Source organism: Scophthalmus maximus, chromosome 9 (assembly GCF_022379125.1).
Source record: "Scophthalmus maximus strain ysfricsl-2021 chromosome 9, ASM2237912v1, whole genome shotgun sequence".
In the NCBI taxonomy this organism is placed as follows: domain Eukaryota; kingdom Metazoa; phylum Chordata; class Actinopteri; order Pleuronectiformes; family Scophthalmidae; genus Scophthalmus; species Scophthalmus maximus.
In genome coordinates, this window is record NC_061523.1 from 14,887,649 (window position 1) to 14,902,666 (window position 15,018).

A 15,018-nucleotide genomic window follows, 5' to 3' on the forward strand; every position below is an offset into this window, starting at 1 on the left:
TACTGGCTGTCAATCACGCTGTATCCATGCCCCAAAGCATACAGTGTTTTATCGTCGTGACTATGGGACCATGATTTTAAAAAATGAACATCATGCTGCATTGAAGAAGACTTGAAATTTGCGATTGAGACCATAATCTCCTCAGGAAAATGTTTTCTGATGTTAATCTTCTCAATTGGCTTTTATAGAAATTGACAGATTTTTGCATCCTGTGAAGTCGCCCTCTGCTGGTCATTTGGGAGAATACAGGTTCCAGGCACCTGAATTCACTTCCCCCACCCTTGGTCTAAGTCCATTTTTGTATACAATCTATTGTTGTTAGGCATAATACAATGCAATGACATCATTTATATGTTGATCGGTTTGTTTGAGTTCAATAGCAGCTTTCGACTAAATCCTCAATTTTGCACACAGCCTTGTTTTTCCTGAACTTCGAGGAAGACCAGCGAACACGCTGCGGCTGTAGTTTGCAGTCATCTTACTCTGTGGATTTCTGCTCCTCTTCCTTCACTGTGATAAGTCTGTGATTGACAGCCTCCAGTGAGCTGGATAGATTCCTGGTACACTCAGGGCAGACAGACTAGTGGGAGTGCGGGCGGAGGGGTTGGCCGGGGGTCAGGGGGAGTGAGGGGCGGTGGATCCACCGTCAGTCTGATGATAATGAAAGGTGATGATTGACTGTAGGTTGTTACACTGTTGATGAATTTTGTTAGTGTCATTAGCTGGCCCTGTGTCAGTGTGTTTGTGAGAGTTAGAGATGGATGCATGTTCTGTGTGGTTATTGTTAACACCTTTTTTAAATCTCACCTTTAAAATCACCGAAACATGGCACTTTCCTGGAAGCCCCCTTTAGATTCTGCTCTATAGGGAACACGTTTCTTGATAGATGTTGAACATCTGGCTCTTGTTGTACCTCAGCACGTGCTTTGTATCTTTGAAGTGAAAGACTTATGGGAGGAATTTATTGTTTGTGTCCGGTCAGTTTGATCTCATTACATGTCCTGTATTTTCAACTTTTCCATGTCTGAAAAGGAGAATATGCTATTGTGGATTTGTTTTGCCTGAATTAGATTAAATTAAATTAAATTAGATTAGATTAGATTAGATTATATGTTCACTTTGCCTGAGGGGTCTACTACCTATCACTGTCCTGAGATAGTGAGTAATAATGAAATTCATCATTATACAAAAATATATATAACCTACATCTTTTGCAAATGGGATTTTCAACAAAAAATTGTAAATACTCTGACATGTGAAAATGAGTCAAAGTAAATACAAAGGTACATACAAAAGTAAAAATAACTGCAGCACAATACCCTTGTGTTGTTGGTTCAGAGGTCTAGGTGTGGTCATTTGTTTTGACTGTTGCCCCCTTCATCCCGGCATCACGCAGTGTCCAGCGTTAAGATCCCACGTTGACTCGGCTGCCGTGCGAGTGCAATTCAGTCGGGAGCAATTTGTTTTTTACAAGAGGATTGTTTATACAAGGATAATCATCTTTGTTCCACAAATGTCTTTTCTCCAGACGATTGCTTGCGTCAACGCTGTGAACTTGTACACATGCGATCACACACCCATGGGACCGTGCAACAGGTCCCGGCCTCTTTTATTGATTCAATGTTTGCAAGATCATGGAATGACAGAAACAGTGACATTGGTGTTTTCTATTTTGGGCCATTCTTGGACAGCTACAGGAATTCAGTTCTGCTGCCACATTTATCCAATCTAATTGAAACATAAAAAATCCCTCTAAACACAAACGAATCTGCTATGTACGCACTTGAATTGGAACTGATAAAGATTAACATTTTGGAAATTGTTTTTTTATTCACAGACAACTCTTTAGCTATTTATATATTTACAGCTTATGAATGAATTTGTGGACAGCAATTTATTGCCATGCTTAATGATGTTTAAACTTTTGACCTCCACACTATAGTCGGAGAACTGCTCAAATGCTATTAATCAATCAGTCTCTTATCAAACCTTAGCAGATATCGGACATTTAATTGACTGCATGCTACTTCATGAATCTAATGCAGGTCCCCGTCTGGTCCCTATTGACAGGACTTCGACTATTCAAATCGAACTACAGTGTCGCTGTTCTCTGTTACGAGGTGTTACCTACATGTGTTCCTGTCTGAGTCATTTACACAATGACGAGTGTGTCCTGTACCAGACAGCAGTCAATGTTTTCTTAAGGCTGCTTGTCCACATCCCCACAGTGGAGTCTGAGGAGAGGGACAGGGCTTAAATGGCTTTTCTCTTTGTCATTGTGCAGCTGCATGTGTTTAAAAGGTGTATTAATAATGACAGAAGAAAGAGCACAAAGGACAATAAATTGATAATGGACATTCTGAATGTGTCTACTTATTTATCTTGCCCTGCCTCTAATGATAGACTAATGGGTAATGAGTCATCATTGATATCCCTGTTTTTGTTTTTATTCATTTGTTTCATCTGCTTCACTAAAAGCTCTGAGCGAGGCCCAAAGATTTTGCTCCATAATCAGCACAATAGATCAGAGTGAGTGCCTTACAGCTTTATGTCCACATATCTGTGTGTGTGTGTGTGTGTGTGTGTGTGTGTGCATGTGCGTGTTATCATTATGGATTTACAAGGCTTAATAAATGATCATAATAATGAATTATAACTTAGAATGAGGTTTATGATGAATTATAAGTGGTTAACGTAATATATGTATATCACATGTTCACATTCATAATGCTTTATACCTCTATGCCAAAGTGACAACAGTGTTTGAAACAATATATAACTATCCTAGCTTTAGCAAGTTATAAAGACACATGAGAAGGTTTCTGATATGGAATTATGTTCTATGAACATGGATAAGCTTGAGTTTGTGAGCTTTAAGTGAAGTGACAGCACTGTGTGAGGTTATTAGTAATTGTATGACAACACAATTAACTGGACTTGTGACCAGCATTTGCTGTCCAAGTCCAAATGTTTACGTGCAGGACAAAAAATGTATGATAATCAAAGGCCTTATCCTCCAAAACACACAAAATTCACAATTGAATTTAAACAGACAATGAGCATCACATTGACCAATGGTACACTGAGGTAGTATGTCATGCATGATCATAAACATTTAAGAAATGGTGATATAAAGCCGTGCAACTGCATTATGTCTTCTGAATGTGCTTATAAGGCATGTTAGACATGACCTCCATGGGAATTATTATCGAAATGGCCTTCACCATGAGCTATAGTGACAAGTGGCACCCATCATGGCTGACACTGTTTCCCCAGAGTGACACGGCTAAAGCTTAATGGGCCTGTTGATGGTGAGTTAAAGCTTGGTGTTAATTATAACACCATGCTCCGTTAAACATCGTCACATTAACATCAGCAGATGCGGCAGTGTTGAGCTCTGTCCTGGGGGATAAAGTGAGACTGCTGATTCAGTCAATACTTGGAGGCAGCAATCCAGGATGTAACTGTCGTGCACTGTCTATCAATTTGATGGGCTCGGTTATTCAGGGTTCAGATTGTGTATCCTTGTTGTGATACAGAATGGGTTATGTGTAAAATATTTTGCAATGCGTAGAGGAATCTGCAAATCAGCCACAAGTGGAGTCAAAGCGATGTCAGACAACGACATAGAGCAGCCGGAGCTCTTGTTTTTTTATTTTTTAAGTCGTGTAGTGTGAACTGCATAGTCTGAACTTGGCTCTGTTTGTCTGTCTGTAAGAATTGAACAAAGTTTCAGATGGCTCAAATTCAGGCTAATGGCTGCAAGTAGTGCATACTGTAGGTTAGAGGCGAGGCACATGTGGAGAATTATATCATATTTTTATCTTGAGTCCACAAACTGAGGTGCCAGTGACCTTGCTTGTCATCAAAAGTTCTTGAAGGTTGCCCATTGCCTATAGCTCCACGCCTCCGCCCTACATCCTGTTTATTTGTTTTTTGGCAATTTGTGTGGCGCTGGTTATCAAGTCTCTGATACAGTAGTGATAAATTAGGTCTGTTGTTGGTGTGACGAAGCAGAACCTTGCGTATACTTGCTCTGTGCCAGCTCACCTCAGAACTCTCTCTCTCTCTTTATTTCCAACAACCACACAAAGCATCTGATAAATAGCAGCCGAGGTGAATATTGGAGGAGGACATTATGCGCTTGTGCACACGTACGCATAACTTTCTCATCTAGTAAAGGTAACAAAAATGTATATTGCCACACACACACCACACTTATTCGCAAACAATGCTTATTTGCTTCTATCAGTGTAATATCTGCATGACTGACTGCGAGAAGTTGCTCATTTCATTTATGGGTAATGAATTTTGTAACAAAGCCGCTGCATGCATATGATGAGTGCCTTTCCCAAGCACACTGAGCTGCTGCTCAAATCACGTTTGCTTTGGACACCGTCGAGCGTCGAGCCATGATTTCTGGAGGGGAAGAGGCTGTTGGAGACTGTGGAAATGAGTCTTAGCCTTTGAGCTCTGTATCTCACTTTCAATGGGCCCCGCATTCATCTGGTCCTTCGTTGGTTACAGAGATTATGGTGGTGTGTGTAATGCTTAGCTGTCATTGCAACTGAAGGCACCCTAACAAAGTTATATATATGAATAGGCTGTGTATGACACAGTTTATTCAATATTCCCCAACATGAGCAATGGATTAGGAGGACAAAGTCTTGACACAACTTGAAAATTTTTTGTGAATTTTGTTATCCATCTGGAGTCAGGCTTATCTGACTAAGGACATACGTAGAACATTGCACGATATGTGTTGTTAGTTTCATATAGTAGCATTTTGGGGAGGATACACAGCATCAGTTGCTTTGGGGAATCTCCCCTGTGTTTGACATAGCATTGTCTGTAATGACGAGGGGGAATGAAAAAAATGACTGTGTTTTAAGTTGTTATAGTATGAGTAATAGATGTCAAGACTGGAGTTAAATGGAAAAACAGGAGGCTGAATGATCCTTTACTGGATAAACTTACAGATACGCACCCGTGGACACTCCAGTCACTTCATGCTCAGCATATCCTCACTTTGACTTTTCCTCAATTAGACTTTTAAACCTTAGAGGAAGTGATAGTCTTCATATTTACAGTCTGTGTGTCAGTGCCCCGTGTTTGCGTTCTCTTTAGTGAAAACAAGCGTTGCCTCTGTGTATTGGTGATTTCTGAACTCAACCATCCATATTTGCACTATGACCTAAACTTCGAAAGTGTCAATCACAGGAGATTAAACACTGTCCCAGAGGTGAGAGGTACTTTTCTGATGAGTTATGAAATCTACAATCCAGACAGTCATCAGTTAATCCTGCATGACGGCCACAGTCTTTCAAACTCCACCTCGCCTAATGAAATTGTCACTATCAGAAATGTAGGGGTTGTCTGGTTTAATGCTGTAGTTTCATGGTCCCTGCTTTGTTTCTTTTAAAGGATGGTGAGCCAGTGCGAGCTGCGCTCCTGTGCCCGTGAGTCAGCGCGGGCGGGTGAGGGGGTTATTGGTGATTTCTCATGTCAGTGGTTTTAAGGCCACCCAGGGGAGGCAGTTTGATATGCAGGCTGTAAGGCGCTGAGATTTGGAGGTCTCGGAGAAGGAGAAGGAGGATCTGAAATCAGTTCTCCTGGTTAGCTCAGGCCCAGCTTGAAATTGTTGTCGGGATTGTGCTTTAAAAGTCAAAAATGTTTTGGAGTTAAGTCTTTATTACTTGATATGTCAAACTGATCTTAGCATAGAAGGTACAAAAATGCTAGAAAGATGGAAGTTAAGTTAGGTTAAGAGTTTGTCGGGGTGCTGAGAAACTTCCTTGTCTCCTGTCTTTGTGTGCTGCTGTGCATCTGTCTCCCCTCTTCTCTACTACTCTGTTCACTCTTTTTTATCTCTCCCTACCATTCACCAAACCTCTTTTTCCTCCTTCAGTCATTCTTCTTCCCATATGCCTCTGCAGGAAGAATCCTATGTAAACGGCTGCAGCAGTCTATAGTTGTAAGCTGTAACAGTACAAGAAATATGTGCGTTAGTGATGTTTCTGCTGAATCAGCATAGGCCGGTCTGTCTTGACTCCAACACCTCAGGACTGAATCAGTGGTGGAACAGGCAGATTGATGGATTCTGTTTACTCTCTGCTGTTCTGTTCAATAGAAAACAAACCTAAGAACAAGTACAGTAATGTACAGTATTTGTTAATTGTAACTAAAAAATATTCACGCATACCTTTTTCTTTTTCGTGCAGGTAACTGGCCAGCTTCTGTGGGATTTGATGTCACCTTCAGATTGGTTCAACTGAAGATGGAAACACTGGAGTCTGAGCTGACCTGCCCGATCTGCCTGGAGTTGTTCGAAGATCCCCTGCTCTTGCCCTGTGCCCACAGTCTGTGCTTCAACTGTGCCCACCGCATCCTGGTGTCTCACTGCTCCACTAGCAAGCCCCTCGAGTCCATCTCGGCCTTTCAGTGCCCCACTTGTCGTTACGTCATCACGCTGAATCACCGCGGGCTGGAGGGCCTTAAGCGCAATGTGACGCTGCAGAACATCATTGACCGCTTCCAAAAGGCCTCCCTTAGTGGCCCCAACTCCCCCACCGAGAGCCGGCGCCTGCAGCCGCAGCGGCCCTACACCGCCACCATTAGCGGGACAGTAGGTGGAACAATTGGCGGCGGCGGCGGCGGCGGTGGCGGTGGCGGCAGCGGCGGCGGTGGCACAAGCGGAAGCAGCGCCCGCAGCAGTCCGGCCTCTTCCAGCCACTCCCACCCGCACGCCAACCACACCAATCACGTCAACCACACCAACGCTAACCACAGCCCGGCTGTTGTTGCCAAAATGGATCTGCGCATCAGCTGCCAGTTCTGCGAGCAGGATCCGCCGCGCGAGGCTGTCAAGACGTGTGTCACGTGTGAGGTATCATACTGTGACCGCTGCCTGCGTGCCACACACCCTAACAAGAAGCCGTTCACCAGCCACCGCCTGGTGGAGCCGGTGCCAGACACGCACATCCGCGGCCTGACGTGTCTGGAGCATGAGAATGAGAAGGTCAACATGTACTGCCTGGTGGATGACCAGCTCATTTGTGCCCTCTGCAAGCTGGTGGGGCGCCACCGAGAGCACCAGGTGTCCTCGCTCACTGAGCGCTTTGACAAGCTCAAGGTGAGTCTATCATCTCCTTCACACTCTCCAAAGCATGCAATGAACTCAATCAGTTTCCATGTACTGGCCTTTTTTAACTTGTTTGACCTCTGTGATAGTGAAGGTAAGTCACAACTTGCGACAGGATTTGATCGAAAAAGAATAAAGATTTACGACTGAGCATTGAACCTATCCCCACCCTCACTGAGAGAGTCTCATACGTAGCCTGCAACATTCATTCTGATATCTTTATTTGCAGTTTACAGCAAAAAAAAATCTTTAATCCATCTATTCCTACCTTGGGGGTGTTCATTCTGTGCGTTTTTCTGTTGACTGTGAACTTTTGGTACTGCCTCAACTGCATCCTACACGCTCACACCAGCCTTTGTTCAGCAAGAAGAGCAGAGAGACGGATCGCAGAACAGAGTGAGAGAGGGGGACAATTGGGAGGATGTACTGACTAGAAGGGCAGAGAGAGAGGGAGAGCAGCGGGGAGGCCGTTGTTACAATAGTCGATGAGCTGGCATTCCCCGTGGCCGCTGAGCTTTCAGAGGCTCTGCGAAAAGACCGGGACTGCTGAATCAGGGTGAAAAATAACAGAGAGAGGCACGAGCTGCAGCTAATTCCCCCAATAAAGACCTAAAGCAGCTAGCCACATCAGCTGGCCCAAAACTTTTACCAGCTGCATGTGTTAAACATGTGCACGTATAAAACTTGTTTCTGTCTTTTTGTGTGTTTGTATACCTCTTTGTGCATTGTTTCTTTAAAAAAAACACACACACAGAATACACAAGTTTGTGGCCGAGCTGTGCATTAGATTGATTGATTATTTGAATTGGATTATCATTTTTGGAGTGCTGCTGTGAGACACATTGGACTCTGGTAGCTAATAAGAAGGGCATTTTATTGTCTACTGGCATAGAGGAAGCCACTTAATACTAGTTAACAGTCTGGTTAAGACCTTGTGACAGTTAAACTGTTTCCCTGCACCCTTGATGCCCTGCAAATGAGCATCGTTATTACTACAATAAACCAACTGACAGAATAATTCTGAGGTGCCCGTGGTGTTCCTTCCTCTAACACCATACAGGGGGCTACATTAATGTACTAAGGGGATAAATATACAAGTGGTAATGGCACAGGCGTCTCGATTCTTTTCATTTCTATAATGCTATGGTAATTCATCCGCACAGATGGCTGAAGTAAAAGCAGTAAAATCTCTTGCTTGTGCGCATATTAATGTAGGAACGGAAATTCACAGACGTGAGTTCTTGATGAAGAGATCCAGGCTCAAGTATTTGCCCTCGTATTTGTCTAATAGAAACAACTTGAGTAATTATTCTCTGAAAGGGTCGAGGGTGGAAGTAACAGATGTGCTGCATTTTCACTGCCACTAATAGAAGCAAAGTAGTTCATAGGGTTTATATTATATTATATATCACGTAGACTTAATACTACTTCTACTTATTGTATTGTATAGAAAGGTTTTGTGAGGTTGTACCAGGGTGTGCAGGTGTTTTCCATCGCTTTCATTTTTTGGAATGAAAGGCACTTTGTAGCACGCAGAGCGAAATGGGCACCTGAGAAAAGTGCTACACTGGCAGTGTCAGTGTCCTTATCCGTAGAGAGGCGTGCAGTACAGGGTAGTATTGTTGGTGGATGTTCTGTTTTGCACAGAGCATTTTGGGCTTTTAATGTCACAAATGTGTGGGTGTAAGAATATGTCCGCACCGTTTCAAGAAACATTGTTAACATTCCCATGCAGTGCAACGAAATCCCATCGCATTGGGCCCTAAGGTGAAGACAACAACAGCAGTGATGTGCTAAGTGGCACAAAACATCAGTTTTATTTCGGTCAAAATGCAATTCCACTCTTTGTATTATTGATGATTTGCTCTTCCCAAAAACTTTGGCTCTCTCGCTTTCTGTTTTGCATCCACATGTCAGGAAAAAAAATCCCCCTGCTCAGCACATCTCACCGACCGATCTCACAGGAGCACAGTTTGTTTTCGCCAGCCTGTTACATCCCTCCTCCCTCCACCTTCGGCCTCCTCATTCTCTACCACTCCTTTCCTCTCTCCCCCTCCTTTCCTCGACACATCATGCCCGGCTGTGGTTTCTTTTGCACATTCCCCATCCAAGGCTTTGAAGGCTTTCCTGACTTTGAAATCCCCAATCTGCCCAAAATCTGGGAGGAGACGGGTCCCAGTCCAAGCTCCGGCCCAGCTCACCTGTGGCAGTGGCAGCGGCAATTCATTTAAAATCTTCTCCTCACTCAGGGCAAGGCAGAGGAGGGGAAGTCCCATTTGTGCATAACTTATCTTGGAAGGTATTGGTCCAAAGGGGTGTGTGTCTTCCTCTGCGTCCTTTTTGTCCTCTATTTTATTTGTTATTATTCATAAAACACTCTTGATGGAGTTTTTAGTCACATGTAACTAATATTGTCATTGATCGGTCTGTGAGCAGTTCTCTAATCCACCATTCAAATTGGACACCAGTCAACTCTGAAGGAAATTGCACTCGGTTGGATCTCTGACCTCTGGATTACCCTTCACATCATGTCCTCTCTCTGCTGTGTACGCTGGGAGCTACACGGTCACACAATGATTTCTCACACATAATGGGAAAGGTAGGCTTCCCTTGGGCAAGGCGGGTGGATATTTCAGGCCAGAAAAATGCCAACAAGTGCCAGTGCTGTAAGAGACAGAATGTGGCGCAGATGAAACTGCAGGAAACAGAGTTAATTCCCATGGCAGCTGTTAAGCAGAGCTCTTTGAAGCAACGACATTTTGTGTCTTACAACTGGCAGACTTTGGTTTTAGTGTTTTTCTTTGATATGCTTAAAAGACTGCAGCTTAAAGGTACCTCACTCGAGATTTTTAATTTGTTTTCACACAATCAGATTCACAGAAACCACTTCCAGCTAAGATACATTCGGCTGCAGCAGTGAATATCTCATCACCTGCTGCTTTGGAAGTGTGTTCTCCAGGCTCCTTCGGGCGTAAATTAGGTAGATTCTGTGGCATCCTATCGTCCCGTTCCGGAGACTGAGTAGATCAAATTAAAAAAGCTCAAGTGCGTGTTGTTTACTCTCAGCACAAGACAAGTCTCTCACCCTCCTGTAGTGTGACACCGAAAGGTGAAAAGATGTAACACCAAAGGTGAAACTGCAACACTACAGACTAGTGTCTACTACCTGGTTCATGACTGGTCACATCCTAAAAGTTGTTCATCAATTACAAGATGAATTCATGTATTCAATGAGGCAAAGTAGACGTTGCAACCGCCGAGCTTGTAATTTAGGTACACGGACAGGCTAAATCTACTAAATCTGTTAGCAAAGACTTCAGATGAGAGTTGGAGGAGAAGGACGCTCTCACAGCTGCACATAAAAAAAACTGTTTATTTGCTCAGCCAGCAATTAAACAAATGAGATATAACATAATGGGGAGCTTCAGGGCTGCTGTTTAATGGATTTTGTTGACTTTGGACGGGGGCAAGCTTGCTGTTTCCAGTCATTATCATCTGATGGCAAATGTAACGTACAGACATAAGAGTGGTAATAATCTCCTCGTCCATCTCTAGACCAGAAAGGAATCTAAGATAGCTCTGGCTTAGATTGCTGGGGTGTTTTTGCTTGCCAGCATTATAGCTGCAATTATCCCAGACTGTCAGTGGTGTATTTGGTAATTCTTTATTTTGTACATTCACTAAGGTTACGTCTGCCTTTTAGGGACTATCAGGCATGGCTATGTCATCACACAACAGAGAATCCAGATAACTGAAATAATCACCTTTGCAGATTTGTTCAATTGTTTTGTCTGGTAATGTGTCAGTGTTAACTGCTGTTCTGCTCTGTCGTGAGAAAATGTCCATAGTTGTCTTTATAGCTACAGAATTTAAATAAGTGTTCAAGAGGGAGCTGGTAGAAAGAGAAAGAGACAAAAACGATTTGCTGATGAAACAGGACAGAGGTGGAAAATAGTGTGTGTGTGTGTGTGTGTGTGTGTGTGTGTGTGTGTGTGTGTGTGTGTGTGTGTGTGTGTGTGTGTGTGTGTGTGTGTTTGTGTGTGTGTGTGTGTGTGTGTGTGTGTGTGTGTGTGTGTGTGTGTGTGTGTGTGTGTGTGTGTGTGTGTGTGTGTGTGCGTGCGTGCGTGCGTGCGTGCGTGCGTGCGTGCGTGCGTGTGTGTGTTGGCACAGCCTACCGCTGACATTCGTGACATTCAGACAGACACTCGACGTAAGCGGCAGATAAACTCAAACACTCGTGATCTTCAACTGTCTTTGGCATCACAAGTGTGCTAACTCTTCTCATTGTCATTTTGTGTGTGTGTGTGTGTGTGTGTCTCTCTCTCTCTCTCCAGGGTCTTGACAGGTCTCACACATACTTGTACCAGATGAGCACATTAGAAGAATGATGACATATGAAAAAAGTATTTCCAAGCGATTATTGGATTAATTCCTGTTTTGGAAGAGCAGAGTCATAGCAAACTGACACCCCCCCAACACCCAATCTCCTCTCTGCCTCTTGCTTTCTTTGCTTTCTTTACCCCCGTCTCCCCTGGTATCTTCTGCCTTCCTTCCGCCTAAGCTCCTTAAGCCTCTGTCTACCAACTCTTTTAATGTGCATCTCGTTTTTTTTCTTTTTCTTTGCTAAATCCAGGAGCAAGTTTGCACACCTGTGCATGATCGCACACACGCGACACATATTCATGTGCATTTAATCACACCCATGCTCACAAACTGGCTGTCTGACTCCCTTTTCACGCAGACAGACACGGGCCAACACACAAAATAGGGTTCAGCTCATCTAATCTGATTGCACGCCAAACAGTGACAGTAATGACTTTAAAAAGGAAATTAAAGAGGCTGCAATGTCAAGTACTCAGCCAAGCGGAATTCTTCCCGCTCTCTTTCTTTTGCGCACACTGACAAATGTCTTATTATTTTGCCCCATAAACAGACTCCCACTCTCTGCGTCACTTCCCTCTCGCACTGTCACTATATTTGTCTCATTTTCGAAGGGGTTCTTTACAGCAGACACACCAACAACCATCCTTCCCACCTGCTTTCTGTCGCTCTGTTTCTTCCTAATTTGGCCTCTGGCCAGTCCGTCTTGTTTTAGGGTGACCCAACTCCTCTCCGCCCCCGGTCGCTTGCACTGCAGCAGCAGTGAGAGGGAGACGCACATCCCTCCGATGTGTTTGTGTGTAGGAGGGTACACGATTGCCTTCAAACATGTGTGCAGTATTTACAGGTGCGTTTTTTTTTTTTTGCCAGTGAGCAGGTGTGGGTGTGCATGTGTGTCAAAGCCGGCGCTATTAAGTCTGAGATTTGTGAAGTGATTGGGAGCTGAGTGTGTGATGCCAGGGGGAAATCAGGGCTCTGTCCGGAGGACAGCGTGAGATGGAGCGTACTTAGTCATGCCGACCGAACCGCCGAGGATCCAGTAGAAAGCTTTTAGTGTATGTGCGCGCTGCTTTTCGGCCTACATGAGTTAACGGGCCTATCAGGAAGCGTTCATGAATGTGTGTGTGTGTGTGTGTGTGTGTGTGTGTGTGTGTTTGTGGATGAGCCAGAGCCTATATATACCTCACAGTACTGCACGTTGGCGCCCTCTCAATGCATCATGCATGTGTTGTGAGAAGCTGCTTTAATCACCCCAGCCTATCATAAAATTTAGTGGGTCATGAGAAGAAGAAGCCTATCAAGTCACTCCCAGCCATTGCATCAGGCATATGCACAATTTATGCAGAGAGAGAGAGTGGAAAGCTTTCAAGAGCTCCAGTGTCCGCAGTGTTGTGTGTATGTTTGAGAACAGTGTATATGCATCTACCCATCCCATTGGTCCGTTATCTGGTACCTCTCCTTACTTTTCTAACATGAAATTAGAGCAGGGTTCACTTGTGTCGCTTGTTATTCTCAGTTCAGGCAGCCATAACGTGATACTGATATGAACTGCTTTTTGATGGCCCATGTAACTTCTTGAAATAGATCAACTAGTGCATCAAGGGCTCTTCTAATGTGTATATCCACACTGCTGTCAGTGTTGTTCTGCATCTTTAGAACTGAGGCTCATGATGAGACAACAATTAGCAATAAAATTAGCAAATAAACTGTGTTTTCTTTGTTACTTTGTCTTACTATTAAACAATTAATGTAATTATTATTTGTTTTCACTTTGCAAGCCTTAAATAGTTTCCATATCTTGAGAGGTTTAGTGTGAAAGAGTAAAAAACTGTTTAAGGGGATTAACCAAGGATAAAATTCCTGGGTAAACTCTGGGCTGATTATTGTTTTAGCAGTAGGAAATTACTTTAAAGACATTTTATTTAGTGGCTCAAATATTAAGGAGTATCAACCAATATCTGCCTCCTGCCATCCATGCAGGTTTAAACCTGCGTGATTTTCCTTCCTTTCTTTAGCCAACCCTTTTATTTTGTTGCTTTTTTGCGAAGCTTAAAACCTGAAGAAAACCTTGACGTGCAGGGTTGTGCTGTGTGTATTTTAGCGTAAAGCTGTGAGAAGCTGACAACATGGCAAAGCTTAGCTGAGCCTCTGACACGTTTAGTACTCAAGCAAAATCATTTAAACTAAGCAGCTGATAAATACAAGTTTTGTATCCCTGTCACATGCACCATAGGAACATACAAATGTATGTGCACGGTGCATTCATCCATGCCAGATTGAGATTTGTATATGCCGTGTCTAATTTGTTACAGAAGCTGTGTTTCTCCATATACAACATGGTGCATCATATTGCATGGCAGATCCTCAGGTCATTACTATTCATGTATTTGTGTCAGATGGCTGGTAGCAACAACCCACAACATTGGAGGATTTATAAAATTAATCAACATTGACATTTTTGATTCTGCCTTTTTCGACACGGCCACATTATTTTCCTGCAGTGCCTGAGTAAGCACTTCCTGGTATTAATCTGCAGCAATCTGTGGCACAGATCACATTTATATGAGGAGAAGGTGGGGGTTGGAGGGGGGATCTGAGGAAACTGATGACACATGCAGTCTATGAACATTACTACAAGGCTTGATTTAGAAATTACATTCCAGTGTCTCCGGGGAATTTGTAAGACTGAAGGCTTGATGAAATCGCAGGGTCAGTCGCATTTGTCCGGATCTTCCCGAAGCTAATTTTTGACTTGTGGATCGGGGACAGTGGACAAGGCAAAGCATCAACAGAGACACATGCGCTGAAGTATTTGTGCATAGACACATAAGGCTGACGATTCTCCTTTCTCTCTTCCGTGGTGTGTTTTTAGTGTCTGTGCATGTCACTCCTTTTTGTGTGTGCTGTGTGCGTGATCGACTCCGCATCCTGTTGTAAGGCTGCCAGGCAGGAATAGTTTATAGTCACCACTGGCAAGATGCTTAGTTTGAACTATTGACACCAGTATGAGATGAATAGCACGTTGTCACTGGCCTGAGGACAACAGGGACCTCTGATTCATCCCCAAAACTTAAAATAGCTCAGTGGTTGGTATTCTCTGAGCGGCACCCAGAGAGCAATAGTCATGGTGTATAATAGTTTTCAGCCTTGAATCGTCTGTGTTATCTGAAGGCTGAAGAGTGAATTTAGCAGTTTCGTTGAATACTAAGCCATTTGACAATATGTATTTTAAGTTAGATTTGATGCTTTGCCAAAGTTCTGAAGTTAAATATACATTTCTTTACATTTTAAGTGTACCTTTAAAGCTGCTTTAATCAATAATTTGTATGAACAGTGGGTGAAACTACTGTAGTGTGTGGTGTGTTTAATTGCCAAATTATCATACATGATTAGCACCAGACTTTGCAGTTCCCCTCAGTTCGGTCGGGTCAATTGTCCTCATGCAAGAACATTTTTGTATTTTCATCCTAAATTCCATATTACATCTGTTGGAATCA

General features: G+C 43.3%; 1 protein-coding gene across 4 annotated transcripts in view; it reads left to right on the forward strand.

Moving 5' to 3' along the window:
* mid2 (midline 2) overlaps positions 1 to 15,018 on the forward strand; it is a 124,806-nt gene that overhangs the window by 57,148 nt on the left and 52,640 nt on the right. For all 4 annotated transcript variants that reach the window (XM_035648951.2, XM_035648953.2, XM_035648954.2 and 1 more), the window contains one exon: positions 6,222 to 7,132. In XM_035648951.2, coding sequence (XP_035504844.2) covers positions 6,278 to 7,132 — 855 coding nt within the window. In that variant the 5' untranslated portion in view covers positions 6,222 to 6,277. The remainder of the gene's footprint in view (positions 1 to 6,221; positions 7,133 to 15,018) is intronic.